At 45.6% G+C, this 18,496-nt stretch overlaps 2 protein-coding genes across 11 annotated transcripts in view; one reads left to right on the top strand and one right to left on the bottom strand.

Moving 5' to 3' along the window:
- LMBRD2 (LMBR1 domain containing 2) overlaps positions 1-4,324 on the bottom strand; it is a 57,644-nt gene extending 53,320 nt beyond the window's left edge. For all 9 annotated transcript variants that reach the window (XR_007133152.1, XR_007133151.1, XM_047767098.1 and 6 more), the window contains exon 1: positions 3,971-4,324. The gene's annotated coding sequence lies outside the window, so the exon portion shown is untranslated. The remainder of the gene's footprint in view (positions 1-3,970) is intronic.
- A 155-nt stretch (positions 4,325-4,479) lies between these two features.
- Positions 4,480-18,496, top strand: part of SKP2 (S-phase kinase associated protein 2) — a 39,405-nt gene continuing 25,388 nt past the window's right edge. For both annotated transcript variants that reach the window (XM_047767137.1, XM_047767129.1), the window contains exons 1-2: positions 4,480-4,682; positions 5,184-5,455. In XM_047767137.1, coding sequence (XP_047623093.1) covers positions 4,639-4,682; positions 5,184-5,455 — 316 coding nt within the window. In that variant the 5' untranslated portion in view covers positions 4,480-4,638. The remainder of the gene's footprint in view (positions 4,683-5,183; positions 5,456-18,496) is intronic.

Genomic DNA, 18,496 nt, shown 5'->3' with positions numbered 1-18,496 from the left:
TTTATTTTATTTACTATTATTATTTTTTTTGGCCACGCTCTAGGCATGCAGAAGTTCCAGGCCAGGGATTGAACTCAAGCCACAACAGTGACCCAAGCCATAGGAGTGACAACATGGGATCTTTAACCACTAAGCCACCAGGAAACTCCTAACTGAGCATTTTTAATCTTGCAGGTAAGACTGCCATAGCTTAAGGATTATATATGATTCTAATTGACATAGGTAAAGTAAAAAAGAAAACATAGAGCAAATCAGAATTGGGAAAGAACCTTTCTGTTCTTGCCCCAATCTGCCCATCACAGAGAGCATTAAACTGCAGAGAACTAAAAGATCCACCTTAAAATTGAGGGAGATGTGGTATATGTACACAATGGAATACTGCTCAGCCATAAAAAAGAACAAAATAATGCCATTTACGCAACATAGATGGAAACAGAGACTCTCATACTAAGTAAAGAAAGTCAGAAAGAGAAAGACAGATACCATATGATATCACCTATATCTGGAATCTAACATATGACACAAATGAAACTTTCCACAGAAAAGAAATGCATGGACTTGGAGAACAGACTTGTGGTTGCCGAGGGGGAGGGAATGGGATGGACTGTGAACTTGGGGTTAATAGATGCAAACTATTGCATTTGGAGTGGATAAGCAATGAGATCCTGCTGTATAGCAGAGAACTGTATCTAGTCACTTGTGATGGAACATGATGGAGGATAATGTGAGAAAAAGAATGTGTGTGTGTGTGTGTGTGTGTGTGTGTGTGAGTGAGTGAGTGGGTCACTTTGCTGTACATTAGAAAACTGACAAAACACTGTAAACCAACTACAATGGAAAAAATAAAAATCATTAAAAAAATTAATTGAAGTAAAAAGAATCTTTTGAAATTTGATTGGCAGAAAGAAACTCATTATGTAATTGTTCTTAATCTTTTGTTCCCCTAAGCTAACTAACATAAAGAACTAAAGGAATCTTAAGATTTACTACATGCTATGATGAAACTAAAAAAAAAACACATCGCACTTCTATTTAAATAAAATCTTTTGTCACGTGATTTTCAAAAAGAACAATATACTACTATGCATATACACATGTATTATATATACACATGTATTATATATACATGTGTATATGCATCTTATAGGCCAATGCAATTGTCAGTCTTTTTTGGCCTATCCTATGCCCTAACATTGACCATCTTATAAGTAACTATGCTCTCGTTCCTTGTATGATAAACACTCCCAATTACAAAGTCACTTTGTATTGTATTTGAAGTTTCTAAAGTGTACTAGAAATTACTCTAATGCCATTTGCAGATATTTTAAAATTTGTAATTGATTTGTCTTAGACACTGATGTAGTAATTCTACTTCTAGAAATATGGTATACGTCTCTCCCTAAAATGGGACATGGGGTGTTCTGAATAAACAGAATTAATCAGGAAAACAAAATTATCCATATTCATTAGCAATCACAATGCAGTTCCTGAAAAAAAACAGACAGCAATTTCTATGTGGCTAATAATCTCAAGTCTTCAATGGACATGTCCTTATTAAAGTACCAATTTACCAAGTTAAACTTTTTTTTTTTTTGCTTTTTACTTCTTAGGGCTGCACCCGTGGCATATGGAGGTTCCCAGGCTAGGGGGTCTAATCCAAGCTATAGCTGCCGGCCTCTGCCACAGCCACAGCAACACCAGATCCCTAACCCACTGAGCGAGGCCAGCGATCGAACCTGAAACCTCATGGTTCTTAGTTGGATTCATCTCCACTGCACCATAACAGGAACTCCCAAGTTAAACTTTTATTTACCATTTTAAGAGAATAGCCATCATTAGAAGGAATGCAGAAAAAAATTATTCCTATTTTGGAAGCTAAAATATTTCTGTTGCCAGGGCAAATTGTTAGTGAAATATCTGTTTTAAAATTTGAAGACTTTGATTTTCAAAGTTGACAGACTCTCTCTGAAGTCCTATAGAGTCACTGTGTCCACTAATTCAAATATTTCAAGTATTCTCAAAACTACTCTCAGGCAACTATTAGCTAAGTTCTAGTACAAGGCTATTTCTCATCTTTAAGTTTGAAATCACCCCATCTATTAGACCTTTTTATCTATAAGATCTATACCTAAAGTAGCCTCTCAATTACTTCATACCAAAAAAAAATTTTTTTTTGGCCTTTTCTAGGGCCACACCCGCTGCATATGGAGGTTCCCAGGCTAGGGGTCCAATCAGAGTTGTTGCTGCTGGCCTACACCACAGCCACAGCAACGCCAGATCCCAGCCACATCTGCAACCTACACCACAGCTCACAGCAAAGCAGAATCCAAGTCACATCTGTGACCTACACCACAGCTCACAGCAACACCGGATCCTTAACCCACTGAGCGAGGCCAGGGATCAAACCCGAAACCTCATGGTTCCTAGTAGGATTTGTTTCCCGTGCACCAGGACAGGAACTCCATATATCAAAACTTTATATCTCATTCCTTATTCTCATCATGGAATTTAAAATATTTTTTCTGGTTTATTCTTTTTCCTCTTTTAGCTTATAAGCCCTCTCTGTTCACTTTCCCGAAGTAGACTGTAATTTTTTTTTTTTAAGGCTGTACCTGTGGCATATGGAGGTTCCCAGGCTAGGGGGGCGAATCAGAGCTGTAGCCACTGGCCTACACCACAGCCACAGCAAAGTGGGATCCCAGCTGCATCTGCAAACTACACCACAGCTCAAGGCAATGGTGAGGTTTTACCCACTGAGCGAGGCTAGGGATTGAACCGCAGCCTCATGGTTCCTAGTTGGATTTGTTTCTGCTGTGCTACCATGGGAACTCCCTTTTTTTTTTTTTTTTTTGGTTGAAAATATTTCCTCTGAGTTGCAATTTTAAGGGAAAGGGTGTTGATTTCAAGTGAAGGCAACTGCTTTCTCTTTACTCAAAGTAACATAGAGATTACTTTATATAAGAAAAATCAGAATAATTGCATTTAAAGCTATTTTCCACATAACATTAATTTCACTAATTGTGAACATTTAGCCTAGTATCCTTCACCTAGGTTCAATCAGAATCAATCTGTGAACAGATCCCTTCTTTATACCAATTTCACCTACTTTTAAGAACAAACTAAAGGTTCATGAATGCCTTCCTCTGTCAAGAGGTGGTTGTTTTTCAAGAGAAGCACTAAGCCTAAAACAAGCACATACCCTGGCAAGGGAGGTTTAATCCCAGTATAAAGAGAAGTTTTTTTGTTTCTTGTTGTTGTTCAAGAAATAAGAAGGTATGCCACACAGCATACTGAGGTAACATTCTAATATTTTTGTGATGACGCTGACCTGCTTACTTCTGGGCTTTATAAATCCTCTCCACTTTTATTAGAGTTGGAATTTTTTCCCCTTCTCTCTCTCTCACCCTGTTTTCCCAGGGTCACAGTTACAGTATAGTTTGCACAGTGGATTTCGCCCGGTCATCATACTCGGAATATGGCACGCTCTCTAACCATCTCCAAACTCTTCTCCGCGGAGGTAGGCAAAAGCAGCCTGCTTTTCAGAGATTAGGCAATCAGCAGCAGCCGGTCGAGAGAGAGCAACCGATAGGCTTTGTTAGTGGCCCCTAGCGTATACGGATACAGTCATGCTAGTGTTGTAAGACTGCTCAAGGCTGCAAAGGGATGCTCAGCTTTGCCATTGCGGACAGGAACACAGCGGTCTCCTGATGCCCTAAAATTCAACCACCACCTTTGACTCAAACTGCGCCTTCGCTTACAAAATGCTCTCACGCATGTTCCTCTGATTTGACCCTGACGGCGGCAAGATGTGAAATAATCCTTCGTTGCCATAGTGCCTATTTTACAGATCAGGAAAGGATCTTGTCCACAGACCCAATCCTAAGGGCTGCCCTCTCCCGGATGGAGGAAGCAGCTCCCGGAGGAGGGGTAGACACAGGCAGGTGTGACGCCCGCGGCCGCAACCTCTCACCTGGCGGGCGGGGCGGGCCACTGCCTCCACTCAGCGGCCAGGAACGTAGGCCCCGCGGCGGCGGCCTCTCGGGGTCTCGTGGGTCCCTCTCTCGCCGCCTGCACTCGGCCCACAGATCCCAAAATGTCTCAGGCTCTCCCCCCTCAGGCTCACCGTCCGATCTCGCCGGACAGCTTCCAGAAGGACCTGGAAACCCCCTGTCCGCCACAGCCGTCTGGGGTCTGGAACCCACGCTCTTTGGCGACGGCGGTGGCTGTCACCAGAAGGCCTAGGGGTTCCCGGGAAAAGAAAACCTGTCCCCAGTCAAGCAGCTGCCATAGCCCGGTCGGCTGGAGCACCGCCCACTTCCGCTTCCCCGCCTACCCTGTGGGCCGTCCAGTGCCGCAACCACGGGGGGTTGTGGGTATTTGGAAGGCGGGGAAAGCTGCGAGGAAAGGAAGTAGTGGCGAGGCAGCCGGATTGCCAGGCAGGGAGAAAACTACAATTCCCAGAAGGCAGCGGGGCCGCAGACGGTAGCGGGGAGGAGAGCGGGCAGAAGTTTTCTGCGCGCGCGGTGGGGATGGAACGTTGATAGAGTTCGCGGGTCTCACTGCTGGGGGCTGGAGCCACACGCAGTGCGCCGCCGCGCGCCAAAGCGGGAATCCGGGAGGCGGGCACCTCTGCAATTAATGCACGCGTTTAAAACTCCCGAACCTGCGGACGCCATGCACAGGTAAACCGTTTGCAGAAAGGGGCAGACCGTGAGTGGACCATCTAAATTCTTTTAGGCCGCGAGTTTTGCTACTTCCTAATATTGTTAGTAATGCTGCAATGTGAATGGTTGCTTAACCTCCTCTTTGGGAAAACGTGGATGGGTGGATGCTTTAGTGCTGTGATCAGCGTGCGATATTATTTGGCTTCCCTTATTGGGCTTTTCTGCTCCTGTTTTCAATCACTGTATAATTGCCCTCCTCTTATCTGTTCCATCCACTTTGAGAAATTCTTGAGGCCTTCTGCATGATCGTAAATCAAAAAGCCTTTTCGATTTGTTCGGTGTGTTTGGTTCTTTTTTCTTTCATTCTTGGGAACTCGCCGCCGGCACTTAAAAAGCAAGTTCAGTTAGCTGCTGTGATCGTTTTCGGTAATGCATAAGTTGCAGCTTCCTTTAGGCCTGTTTGGAATTATTCACGGGTGTGTTTTTTAAAGGAACGGGGGCTATTGTGCTTATCTGCAGGAAGCACCTCCAGGAGATTCCCGACCAGAGTAGCAACGTTACCACCAGCTTCACGTGGGGATGGGATTCTAGCAAGACTTCTGAACTGCTTTCAGGCATGGGGGTCTCTGCCTTGGAGAAGGAGGAGGTGGACAGTGAGAACATCCCCCAGGAACTGCTTTCAAACCTGGGCCACCCGCAGAGCCCTCCACGAAAACGGCTGAAGAGCAAAGGGAATGAAAAGGACTTTGTGATCGTCCGCAGACCTAAGCTAAATCGAGAGAACTTTCCAGGTAAGGTATGAGGGTCAAACTATCGGTGCAGTAAGTGGTGGCTTGAAATACTTTGTTGGTAAACCTTTGTTTAAGGATCATTAGGATGGAGCGCTTTTAAAATTGCCTAATTTTGAAGTTATTTTCCAAAGAGATGAGAAAATTCGTTGCTTTAGAAGTTAACAGAAATGTTGGTAGCTGTATATCTTAAGATGCACAATAGACTTTGAATCCATGAGAATCCATTCCTAACTTTCTCTTTAGGAAGGACTCTGCCTGGTCTAAGGCCAGCTTAGTGCCACTGACAAATGAGAACAAAGAAATGATCCTTTAGGATTCTTTTTGTTTATATTCTGCTGCTCTGGTTGAGGTTTTTGCCAAAATCAACTTTACTTATTTGTCAAGGGACTGCTAAAGTGAATGTTGAACTAGGTGGAAGAAGAGACTTCTCTTCCCGGGTCCATCCCCAAGTGGGCTTATTCTGGTATGCTCTGTCTCCATGACTGCCCGTGTTATCTGTTCAATTGCCCAGCCCCCAAACCTGAAGATCAGTCAGATTCCCACCAACCCCCAACATCCATCCAATCATTACATCTTTCCCTTTTGTGTCCTGAATATTTCTCAAGCTGTCAACATCTGAATATTGGAATGGACTCATAATTCCAGCCTTATCCTCCCCAGATCCATCCCCCAGAGCCAGAGTGGACTGACTGAAATGTAAAACGCACCACGTCATTCCCCTCTAATAGCTCCCTGTTACCAGGCTTCTCAGGCAGATGAGTAAGTGCCTCCCAGAGTGGATCCAGAACTCCAGGAGTATGCAAAGCCATAGGGTAAACAGTGCACTGACCTGGGGTTATCAGTTTTTCTTGCTGGTAAACCATGTAAACCATTAATTCAGCAAATATTTGCTGAGCACATTTTATATGCTAGTCATTGTTCTAGGTACTGGGGATATAGCATTGAGCAAAACAAAAACATTTCCACCCTCGTGGAGTTTCTGCTTCGGAGAGAGGATGCAGGAAACATAAATCTGGTGTATGGTATACTAGAATACGTGCTATGGATAAAAGCAAAAATGGAACAAGCCAAAAGGGATTGGAGGTCCTTGGGTGGGAAGCTGGTTTGCAATTTTAAGCAGGGCGTTAAGGGAAAACTTCACTTGGACAGCAAGCTTTAAGCAGAAGCATAAAGGAGACGAAGGAATGTGCCATGCAAATACCTTGGGGAAGAGAACCCCAAGCAGAGGGAACAGCTAGTGGAAAGACCCTGGGGCAGAGGAATGTCATGTTTTTTCAAGGAACTACGTGGAAGCCATATTCCAAGAGTGGATTAGCAAAGGAGAAGGTAGTGGGAGATGGGCTAGAGGTGCTGTTGAGCGGAGTTGTGACGTGACCTTTTAAAAGGACACACTGATGTGTTGAGATGAAACTGTAGGACGTTGCAAATAAAAACTCAGAGCCTTGTTGAGAGGTGTGGGAGTAATGATAGGCAGTGGTCAGCTTCTGAATAGATTCGAACATGTGAGTGGACAGAGTTAGGAGGCTTTGAAAGTGTCTGTAGAAGAGGTGATCTTGTTCTAAGCTGAAACTGGAGGTGATAGGAAGAAGAGACAGATGCAAGAAATAAAGATGAAGACTTGCAGAGTGAGGGTAAATAAGTATATACCTAAATTCCCCCATCTGGCTTTCTTTGAGGAAAGGTTGACTGGTTGCTTGCTTGCTTATTTTAAACATATATATATATATATATATATAGTTTTTTTAAAATTTTTTATTATTACTGAATGAATTTTATTACATTTATAGGTGTACAACAGTCATCACAACCAAATTTTACAGCATTTCCATCCCAAACTTTTTTTTTTTTTTTTTTTTGCTTTTAACTCTTTCTTTAGGAAAGAGAACCTTCAAGTTACGGTCTGGGGATCTCTATTAGGTGTTGGATTAATTAGAAAGGCAGTAAAGGATTGTGGTGGAGTCAGACAAATCTGGCTTTGCATCCTCATTCTGCTGTTTACCAAGCCTGGGAAGTTATTTGAGCTCTCAGTGCCTTAGTTTCTCTGTGAAATGGAAGAATAACCCGCTTCGTGGGTTCCTGCGACGGTTAAATGAAAGAGTACATGTAAAGCCCTTAGCATGCTGGCTGCACATAACGCTAAGTCAGTCCAGTTTGGTGGACAAAATGACACGCAGTTGAGAGGCTGCTTCACCTTTTCTTTTGTCCTTAATCCTGTTAGTCTGACCCTGTCAGTGTAGATCTTTTTTCTTCGAAATTTAATGTCACTGCCATCTCTAGTGTGTGGAATGCAGTGCAGGCAATTTGGTGCTTGACTAACCAAATGCGGTGAAAGACACTCCCTGCTAAGATGAGCAGCCCTTGACAGCTTTATCCAGTGCTGATAGCTTGGAACATGGGGTGTGGTTGCTTAATGTCCTTCCACATTCATACACGTGGATGGAAATAAAAGCAAGGCACTAGGAAAACAAGACAGAAGATTAAGGGATGGTTGCTGTCTTCGAGGACGTTGCAAGTGAAGTTGAAGAGAAAAGATAAAATACCATAAGAGAAGCTCACGGCAAAAGATAGCAGCTAATACACTAGAAGCTGATGGGTAGTTAGTTCAGGCAGCAAGCACTGCGGGAGGCCAGAGGGAGGAAGCCCCTTGTGCCAGAATGACCCAAATCAGTTAATAGATGCTATTATGCTTAGAATGATAAGCAATGCGGTCCTGCTGTATAGCACAGGGAGCTATATCCAGTCCCTTGGGACAGACCATGATGGAAGATACTATGAGAAAAAGAATGTATTCATATCTATGGCTGGGTCACTTGGCTGTACAACAGAAATTGATGGAACATTGTAAATCAACTATAAATTTTTTTTTGTCTTTTGTTTTTTTTGTTGTTGTTGCTATTTCTTGGGCCTCTCCCGCGGCATATGGAGGTTCCCAGGCTAGGGGTTGAATTGGAGCTGTAGCCACCGGCCTACACCAGAGCCACAGCAACGCGGGATCCGAGCCGTGTCTGCAACCTCACCACAGCTCACGGCAACGCTGGATTGTTAACCCACTGAGCAAGGGCAGGGACCGAACCCGCAACCTCATGGTTCCTAGCCGGATTTGTTAACCACTGCGCCACTACTAGAACTCCAAAATTTTTTAAAAAAATAGTAAACATTTAAAAAAGGAAAAAGAATGACCCAACTCTTCCATGGTGAGCCCCACTGGATGTGGACAAGCTTCCTCCTTCCACTCAGCAGAGCAGAGGCTCTGAGAAAAGAGAGAGAGATCAGGAAATGGTAGAGTCACAGAGGCTGGATTGTTAAATTTGACTTCAGAAATACTTATCTGAAGTGAGTGAGAAAAAAGTTTTTTATTATGATCTAAGAGAGAGGCAGGGAGGGAAACCCATAGCATGCTGTGTCTGTGAGTGCAATTACGCACAGTACAGATTGGTTAATTGGTGTGGGGGGGGTGGAGTCAGGGCTGCAGGGCGAGGGACAGCTGGTGTAGAGGATTCCCAGTGGGCCTCCAGTGGCGCTGGATCATCATTCTAGCCAGTTTTGCCTGCAGTTGTCAGGACAGGTGGCCAACAGCTCTGCCAGGATTAGGCTAGAAGAGGCCACACCTGCTCTGCCTAGCTATCTGATGACAGTGGCCCTGGGCTGTGCGTTTTTCTGGGTTCTTCACTCAGCAGTCTCTCTTTTTTGCCGGCCCCATCTAGCGACTAAATCCTCTTCATCTGTTGAGTTGAGAGGAAGAAAATTTGGTGGCCACCCCCATGCCAAGACAGGTCTGATTGGCCCTTGGGCTGGGGAAGGAGTTGGGAGGAAATGGCCCAGTAGTGAGGTCAGTGATGGCCAAAAGGGGACAACTGCATTTTATTCATGGCTGTCCAATGCCTGTGCTGGTCCCCTGACTTCTCCTCCTGCCTACCCACCTTCTGCCGAAACAGAGAATAGCCATGGAAACGCTTGTGAACTAATTTGCTGATCAGCTCTCTCATGGCTGTTAAACTGCTTGAAATTCCAGGCCCCACAATGGTTTGCAGACAGGACACTCCAAAGTTTAGAGTATGCTGATATCCCCAAGGGAGCATGTTCAAAGTGCAAAATTCCTGAGATTCTGATCCCAGAGGTCCTGCCTGAAGCCTGGGAATCTGCCTTTTAATACCCCCAGGCAAATGTTTCTTTTACTTAAAAAAAATACATATGTATGTATTTATATGTTTTAATATATTTATATATATATTAAAAATGAATAAGAAATATATTTTACATTGCAATCCTGGGTGTGTACCTGGAACTGAAATTTCACAAAACTAGGTCTCTCCTTACTGAGCTATTCCCTGTTCTCTTTCCTTCCATTCTTTGAAAACAGTACTGGTCAGACAACCTTGATTCCATGTTTCATGACTCACCAGTGCATCTCAGCCCGCAGCTCCCAAAACTCAGCTCTGTCAGAGCCTCTACAGGACCTGCCCTGGAGCTTCCTTTCATTCATCCAGCAAATACTGATTGAGCATCATTCTAGGGATTGGGGCACAGCATGAACCTAACAGACCGGAGATCCTGCCCTCCTGGAGCCTGTCTACTGTACCTCCCTCTCCAAATCCCAATTTCCTTGGCTTCTTGGTCACTCTTCTCACCTCCCAGAGCAGAGCAAGCCTCTCCTAGAAATAGAGGGTTGAGAGGGGTCACCAAGGATCCCTATTTTGGTTTCGTCCTGTTTTATCTTTTTCAGTTATGTCCATCCAGCTTAAAAAAAAAAAAAAGGCACCAAATACCAAGAGCTAGCATGATCCAGTGTTTCCTATTCATGACTTGTAGGAAGAAGAAGGGAAACTCATTCCAGATGGCAGAATCTATGTGTAGTTTCCTAGAAGAGAGGCATGAGTTTGTTCATACTTAAAACAAGTGAGCAAAAGCAAACATGAGGAGAGCTTCCACCCTTAAAAAAAAAAAAAACAAAAAAAAACAAATAGAAGAGAGAGTCCAGTACTTTCTTCTCCTTTAGTAGGATTGTTTTTCTATTCTTAAAGAGAAGGATAACTTTTTTTTTTTTTTAATTTTATTTTTACATCCTCACCTTCAGCATGTGGAAGTTCCTGGGCTAGGGATTCAATCAGAGCTTCCGCTGCTGGCTTGCGCCACAGCCACAGCAACACCAGATCCAAGCCCCATCTGTGACCTACTCCACAGCTCATGGCAACATCAGATCCGTAACCCACTGGGTGAAGCCAGGGATGGAACCTACATCCTCACAGACCCTGTGTCTGGTTCTTAACCCACTGAGCCACAACAGGAACTCTGAAAAGGGCAATTTTGAGAGTCAAAGATTACGATTGCTTTGGAGCTTTAATTCGCATCTGAATGGAGGCGATGTTCCAAGAACTAAATATATCAAGTAAGATGTTACCTGTACTGCAAAGACCTAATGCACAGAAAACTCTTCCACAAGCTCTTTCCAGAGGAATTTAAGAGGCATGGGAGGTGATGAGGTTACAGAGGTGGACAGCTGGCTTTGCATCTGAGGAATAAGTGGAGCTGGTAGTGAGTGGGGTGATGACTAGCAGGTTTAGGAATCCGGCCAGTTTTCACCTTTCATGCTTCCAAAGTATGTTTAACTGCTCCCACGTCGTTGAAGACTGGAGTCCATGGCCTTAATAGTTATTTTCCTTGCTCTGTGGGGCTGGTGGACAGACTTAGGGGGTGATTAGAAGAGGTGAATGGAGGAAAGACTTGCTCTGGATTTTCTCATCCGCTCTGGGCAGACAGACCAGGCGGCAGTGTAGTCAGGAATCCAGGAAACAGATGGTTGATGTTTTGAGAATTAAATATGGCAAGTAAAATTAGATTAAGCATATCCCAAGCCTGGATCCCAGCCACTTAGGCATCTATATGAAGACAGATTTCTGTCTCATCTGCTGGAACAGCATCCAGTTTCAGGCTGTGACACCCCTTCTGCCTCCACTCCCCCCCAGGGGCCCTAGAATCAGTGTCAGTGTCCTGGGATCACTCCATGGAGCCCTGGGTACTTGGGTGCTTAGCAGAGGCTATGCGTTTTTCTTGGCCATTGCTCCTTTCATCTGGCAACCGACCCATTGGTAGCTTTCAGCATCTTTGTTTTACTCTCTCTCTCCTCTCCCCCATCCCCCACCAAGCCCTGGTGGATTCCTTTTTCCATAGCAAGTCACGTTTAATTCTCACCTTTTTAGGAGTTCCCATTGTGGCACAGAAGAAACAAGTCTGGCTAGTATCCATGAGGACACAAGTTCGATCCCTGGCCTCGCTCAGTGGGTTAAGGATCTGTCATTGCCATGAGCTGGGGTGTAGGTTGCAGACGAGGCTCAGCTCTGGCGTGGCTGTGGCTGTGGCATAGGCCAGTGGCTACAGCTCCAATTCAACCCCTAGCCCAGGAACTTACATGTGCCATGGGTGGGGCCCTAAAAACACCCAAAAAAAAAAAAATTCTCACCTTTTTAAAACTTGTAGAAAATGAAGTACTCAGGATGGGAAAGGGTAGAAAGAGGGCAGAATTTGAAGTCAGACCTGGGTTTGAATTCCCACCTCTACCATTTACCAGTTGTGTGACTTTGTCTCTTTCATCATGTTGCATCTTCTCTCCGTGTCCCTCCCCCGCCTCCCAAGATTACTCATGTACTGACAGAGGACACTACCTTTGTACCTGGGTGTCTGTCTTGAGCCTCTTCCACATGAACACCTCCAGGGCCGTGCTACTCCCTTGTGGGCACAGTGCCCTGTGCCACGTGGCCAGCCTTCAGATATCTACCTCCAGGGCTCTGTGCCTTCACTGTGGGACATGGGGCTCAGAAACTAGACAGAAGATACCCGAGTTTGCTTCTTTGCTCTGCCACCTAATAGTTGATAGCACCTTGGTAAAGTTAATGAATAACCCCACTAAGACAAGTTTCCCCATCTATAAAACGGGATACTATAACTTAGGACACAGTTGCTGCAAAGATTAGAATTAGTATGCATTAATAAATGCTTGAGACTTTTTAGGGCTCTCAGTAAATGGCAGGCTTTTTTTTTTTTTTTTTTTTGCTTTTTAGGGCCGCATCAGCAGCTTGTGGAGGTTCCCAGGCTAGGGGTCCAATCGGAGCTACAGGTGCTGGCCACAGCCACAACAGTACCAGATCTGAGCCATGCCTGTGACCTACACCACAGCTCATGGCAACACCAGATCCTCAACCCACTGAGCGAGGGCAGGGATCATCCAACCCACAACTTCATGGTTCCTAGTCGGATTCGTTTCTGCTGCGCCATGACGGGAACTCCAGTAAATGGCAGTTTTAAATGTCAGGTAGACTTGGTGTTCTGTGGTGACCATTATGGAAAGAAAGAATAGATATGTGTAGACGTATGGTTGATTCACTTTGCTGTACACCTGAAACTAATATGTCATTGTAGCTCAATGGTACTATAATGCAATAATTAAAAAAAAAAAAAAAGTCAGGGAGTTCTCTTCGTGGCTCTGGTTAGGGAATCCAACTAGGAAACATGAGATTGTGGGTTCGATCCCTGGCCTCACTCAGTGGGTTAAGGATCCGGCGTTGCTGTGAGCCGCGGTGTAAGTCACAGACTCGGCTAGGATCTGGCTTTGCTGTGGCTGTGGTGTAGGCCAGCAGCTGTAGCTCCGATTGGACCCCTAGCCTGGGAACCTCCATGTGCCACATGTGCAGCCCTAAAAAGACAGAAAAAAAAAAAGTCAGGTTATGTATTAGTTTATTAGTTTGTCTCCTGGTGAGGCTCTCGGGCCCAGGACTGTGCTTATACTCACCTCCCACACTCGTGCATGTAGTTAGGCACCCAGGAATGTTTGTTGAAGTGGAGCCCTAGGCCAGCCTGGTCATTGTACAGATGAGGAAACTGGTCCTGAGAGGCCGACGTCTGGCCCGTCTATAAAATAGAGCCAGCATTCTTCTCTCAGGTGTCAGTCATTCCACTGTGAAATACCAGTTGAGCGCCTTCTAGTAGTCATTGCCTGTCAGGCTTTAATTAGCAGTTAACTGGTTAAGGAAGGTTGACCAGTCACACAGGTACAGAATTAGCACATTCACAGTTTGCATGAAAGGGGAGTAAAAGGTTTGATGCGTGGAGGAAAGATGTACTGCATGCCTGTTACAAGTCAGGTATTGCACGAGGTGTTGGATGTGCTCATCTGGGTAGGGGGTCTGTGGTGGTGACGTAGGAATGCTCCTCTGAGGAAGTGACAGTTAAGCTGCAGTCTGGAGGATGAGTAGGAGTTGAGCAGATCAGGATGGACATTGCAATGCAGAGCCCTCCTCATTCTAGACTCAGCATTTGTAGCTTCATTGCCAGGCTTTGCTGTCCTCGGCCAACCTCTGCATTCATGGCTGCACCATGTTTTCCTTCCAGCACTTGAATTGCTGGTCTCCTATTCTCATTGTTCCTGATCTCTTATGTCTTCCTGTTAAATTGAGAAGCCCCAAGTTATATATCCATTTCTCCTGTCCTTCACATCACAGCAAGCTTCACTGTTTTCTTTCCCCACAGTCTTTAGTGGACACTTCCGTGCCCCATCCATAGCCCTTGGAAGCTCATCATTCCCTTTTTATGCCAAAGGCTTTCTCCTCCATGCAGATGATACTTTGTGATTTAGGGCTTTCTCTGGGCAGAGGTGCTGGCGAGTCAACATTCCTGCCCCCCCTCCCAGAAGCCCCCAGCCAATGACTGACAGCACTTGGTGGATGAATGCCCCAGCACCTGTGCCCTTGGCTGGGACGGCTCTGGAGCAGGTACCATGTTCATTCTTGGAGTCCCTGCAGACTTGAAGCCCAGTTGCCCATAGTGATAATCTTCTATTCACACATCCAGCTTGGCTTCCTGCCCTTCTATGCCTCTCTCTCCACGCTTTCCAGTACTTCTGAGATCACTTCCCAATTAAACTGCTTTAACTCAAATCCTCTGGATCTGCTTCTGGGGATCCCAAACTTAGATAGAGGGCAGTTTGGGGGTCTCAGTAGATCATACCATTGCAGCCCTTGTCCAAACCCTGCTCAGGGCAGGGCTGTTTTCACACAGGGAAAAATTCCAAGCCGCAGCAAAAAGAAAAGGTCACAGAAGGAAAATGTACAGATTTTATGGGGGAGGGAAAGGAGTAGAGCCAAGAAAGAGACAGTGACTCTGCTGTTTAATCTTTTGTCATAAGTTATTTAATCTTCACAGTGAGCAACTCTGCAAGATAAACCTTTTTATTCCCATTCCTACAGATGAAGAAACCGAGCCCCAGAGGGATTGAGTAACTTGCCTAAGGTTCGCAGACTTGGAGGCCACGTAGTTGAATTCCAAAGGAAGCGGTGCTTCTTCCTCAGTCCAGTAGTTCTCACGCTTGCTGGGGAGGCCAAGCACCTGGTGGCAGGATGGTCTTTGCAGATCACAGTAAAAATCTCAACACATTAGATTCGAAGTGACTAACTGTGTAATTTTTTTTGCCAAATCAAATGCTAGAACCTGGTCTGTATACTCAAGAGGAAACAGAGGTCAGGGAATTAAGAAGAATTATCAGAAGAAAAACTTGAGGAAAGTCTGTGCATCAATTTTTTTCCAATTTGGGGAGCAGAGCAGAAGCCCTGTTGGAAAACGTCCATCCTCTATCCACACTGACCTTGGACCAGGAGCTTGGTGGTAGTGATGGCAGGTTGTTGCCAACACTGAGGAGCTGGCTTCCCAGGTCATGGTCCAGGGTCCATATGGATGGTCTGCCTTCATCCCTCCACCCCTAGGTTTCAGAGCCCTAGTCGGTCCTTTGCTTTTTTTTTTTTTTGGTCTTTTGTCCTTTTAGGGCTGCACTCACAGCACATGGAGGTTCCCAGGCTAGGGGTCTAATCAGAGCTGTTGCTGCCAGCCTGCGCCAGATCCACAGCAACGCCAGATTGAGCCACCTCGTCTGTGACCTACACCACAGCTCATGGCAATGTCGGATCCTCAACCCACTGAACGAGGCCAGGGATCGAACCCACACCCTCATGGTTCCTAGTTGGATTCGTTAACCACTGAGCCATGGACGGGGACTCCCCAGTCCTTCGCTTTTATCCTCTAAAGGGGGAGAGGCAGGCATTCTTTGAGCGGCTACATCGCTCCTCATTTTTCAATAGAGGCTACTGCCTTGCCCCGCCCCCATACCATGCAGGGCAAAGCATCCTGACCCCCTACAGCAGCTCATTGTGATACTTGATGGAAATTTCCTGTTTATTTGTCTGTCTCAAAGGCTGAGCCGGCCATTCCTTATTCATCTTTGTCTGTAGAACAGACCCTAGCATATAGTGCATGTTCAATAAATACATGAACATATCAGACATCGTGCTGGTTTCTTAGGATACAAAGATTGTTAAAAAAAAAAAAAAAAAGTCGGAGTTCCCGTCATGGCTCAGTGGTTAACGAATCCAACTAGGAACCATGAGGTTGCAGGTTCGATCCTTGGCCTTGCTCAGTGGGTTAAGGATCCAACGTTGCCGTGAGCTGTGGTATAGGTTGCAGATGTGACTCGGATCCCGCGTTGCTGTGGTTCTGGCATAGGCCGGTGGCTACAGCTCCAATTAGATCCCTAGCCTGGGAACCTCCATATGCCACGAGAGCGGCCCAAGAAATCCCCCCAAAAAAAAAGTCAATCAGGTTCTTGTTCTCAAGAACCTATGTACTCCCCCCCCACCCTGTGTATGGGGGCCTACACAGGTGAGTAAGTAGATAGTTAATGGCCACTTGATTTTAAGTTAATAGCAGTCGATGGGCATGGCAGGTACAGAGTCACTGCAATGAGACGCAATGCAACATCTACATCGTCCAAAAATTGCAAGTGGCTCCAAATGGCCAGAACATATTTCTGGATAATGAACCTAGAAAAATGAGAGGGGCCTTGACAAGAAGATTTTGAATTTCATGCTAAGCAGCGTAGACTTCAGGCTAAAGATTCAGGGGGCACCACGGAAGGGTTCTGATTGAGGAAAGGGCACAGATGTTTTAAAAGAATTGCCCAGGAATAGGGGCAGAGAGTCCCCAGAGACCGGGACTGCCCTGTTTATCACTCTTTTCCTCCTGCTGTGTCTCCAACTCTGCATCCCATTCTCCGCAGAGCCTGGGGCAATGCCCATGTTCAATAACCACGGACACCTTTTAAATGGGGAGGTAAGAATGTTAGGGTTCTCCAGAGACATGGAACAAATCAGAGATACAGGGACATTTGTTAATAAGGAATTGGCTCACGCCGTCCTGGAGGTGGAGAAGTCCCAAGATCAGAATCAGAGACTTGGAATCAGTTTCAGTCCAGGTCTGAAGCAAGTAGAGACCCAGGTCCCAGCACAAGGAAGGGAGCCAGGGCCAGTTCCTCCTGCATCAGCCTTTTGTCCTAAGCAGGCGTTGGGTGGGTTGAGGCTCTCCCTGTTGGGGAGGATAATCTGCTTGTCTTAAGTCTCTCGATCAAATGCTAATCTCGTCCTGAAACACCCTCACTGAGACACCCCGGAATAGTGTTTCACCAAATGTCTAGGCAGCCCTTGACCCAGTCAAGTGATGCTAAAATTAACCATCAGAAGAGGATAGTGCTAGGATTGGTGTATGGGATTGAGACTGAGAAGGCACATCATCCAGCGGCTCTAATCTACACTTACTATTTCTTTGGTGCATATTTCTTTCTTTCTGGGCCACTGTCATCTTGATCTTATTGGTTATTCTATCCCTTCATATGTTACAGAGTTGCATACTTGTTGAAGAGCTGTTTAGAACTTACTTTTATAAGACTAAGAAAACTGGCTTTCCTGCATCCACCTTTTTCTCCCTCCAGTTTATTCTCAACAGAGCCAGTAGTGATCCTTTTAAAATTACACAAGACCTGGTCATTCCTGTGCTCAGAACCCACTGGCGCCTCCTCAGCACCTTCAGAGTCTAAGTTGAAGGCTCCTCAAGCCCTGCACAACCTGGGCCCCTCTCACTCCTCTGACCTCTTCCACCCTCCCAGCCACTTGCTCACTGTCTTCTATGCTGGCCTCCATGCTGTTCCTCAAAACAAGCATGCTGTTGCTGCACCTCAAACACATCCCATAGACTCCCAGGGCTGGCTCCCTCTCTGGATTCAGCCTTTGCTCAGTAATTGCTGGACGGATGAGGCCTTCCTGACTGCTGTGCTCAGACTTCTAACACTGGTCCCCATTCTCCCCGCCCCCTCCTTTACCCCACATCATTTTTCTGCATAACATATCATGTAATTTTAACCATTTTTAGCATATCATGTAATTAATATCCTGTGATTGTTCCCTCTCACTGGAATGTAAACTCCATGAGGAGGTATTTTGTGCTGGTTACTGCTTTCTCCCCAACACCTAAAATGATCCCTGGCATCGTGGTACGTGCTGAGTGCATACCTCTCAAATTAAGAGATGAGAATATCTTGGAGTTCCCGTCATGGCTCAGTTGTTAACGAATCCGACTAGGAACCATGAGGTTGCGGGTTTGATCCCCGGCCTTGTTCAGTGGGTTAAGGATCCGGCGTTGCCGTGAGCTGTGGTGTAGGTCGCAGACGCGGCTCGGATCCCGCCTTGCTGTGGCTGTGGCATAGGCTGGTGGCTACAGCTCCGATCTGACCCCTAGCCTGGGAACCTCCATATGCCATGGGAGCGGCCAAAGAAAATGGCAAAAAGACAAAAAAAAAAAAAGAGAGAGAGATGAGAATATCCTTTTGCTAGTGCACGTTTAGGTAAATTGGCTTCTGGATGCTTTCTATATACCTGAAAGAAGAGGAAGTTTCATTCCTCTTTCAAATAAGGTCACTATTTGGTAAATCTACTATTGAATCCACTTCAGAGAGAGATGATAATTCCTTAACAACCAAAAGCATCATGATGTCTTAGACAGGATTGTCTGAGGTCTGAGAAGGATGGGACTTGACCTGAACTTCCACTTGTCCAGTTCTTGCCTAAGATTGGCCAGTGGGCCCTGAAGAGAAGAATATTATGGAAAGTTTTCATGATTTTCTCTTCTTTGCTGAGAAAGTATGGTACTCACTTCAGGGTCCATCAACAGTGG

This window comes from Phacochoerus africanus, chromosome 1, assembly GCF_016906955.1.
Source record: "Phacochoerus africanus isolate WHEZ1 chromosome 1, ROS_Pafr_v1, whole genome shotgun sequence".
Taxonomy (NCBI): domain Eukaryota; kingdom Metazoa; phylum Chordata; class Mammalia; order Artiodactyla; family Suidae; genus Phacochoerus; species Phacochoerus africanus.
The sequence above is the reverse complement of the archived record's forward strand: the minus strand, read 5'-3'. Positions and strand labels throughout refer to the sequence as shown.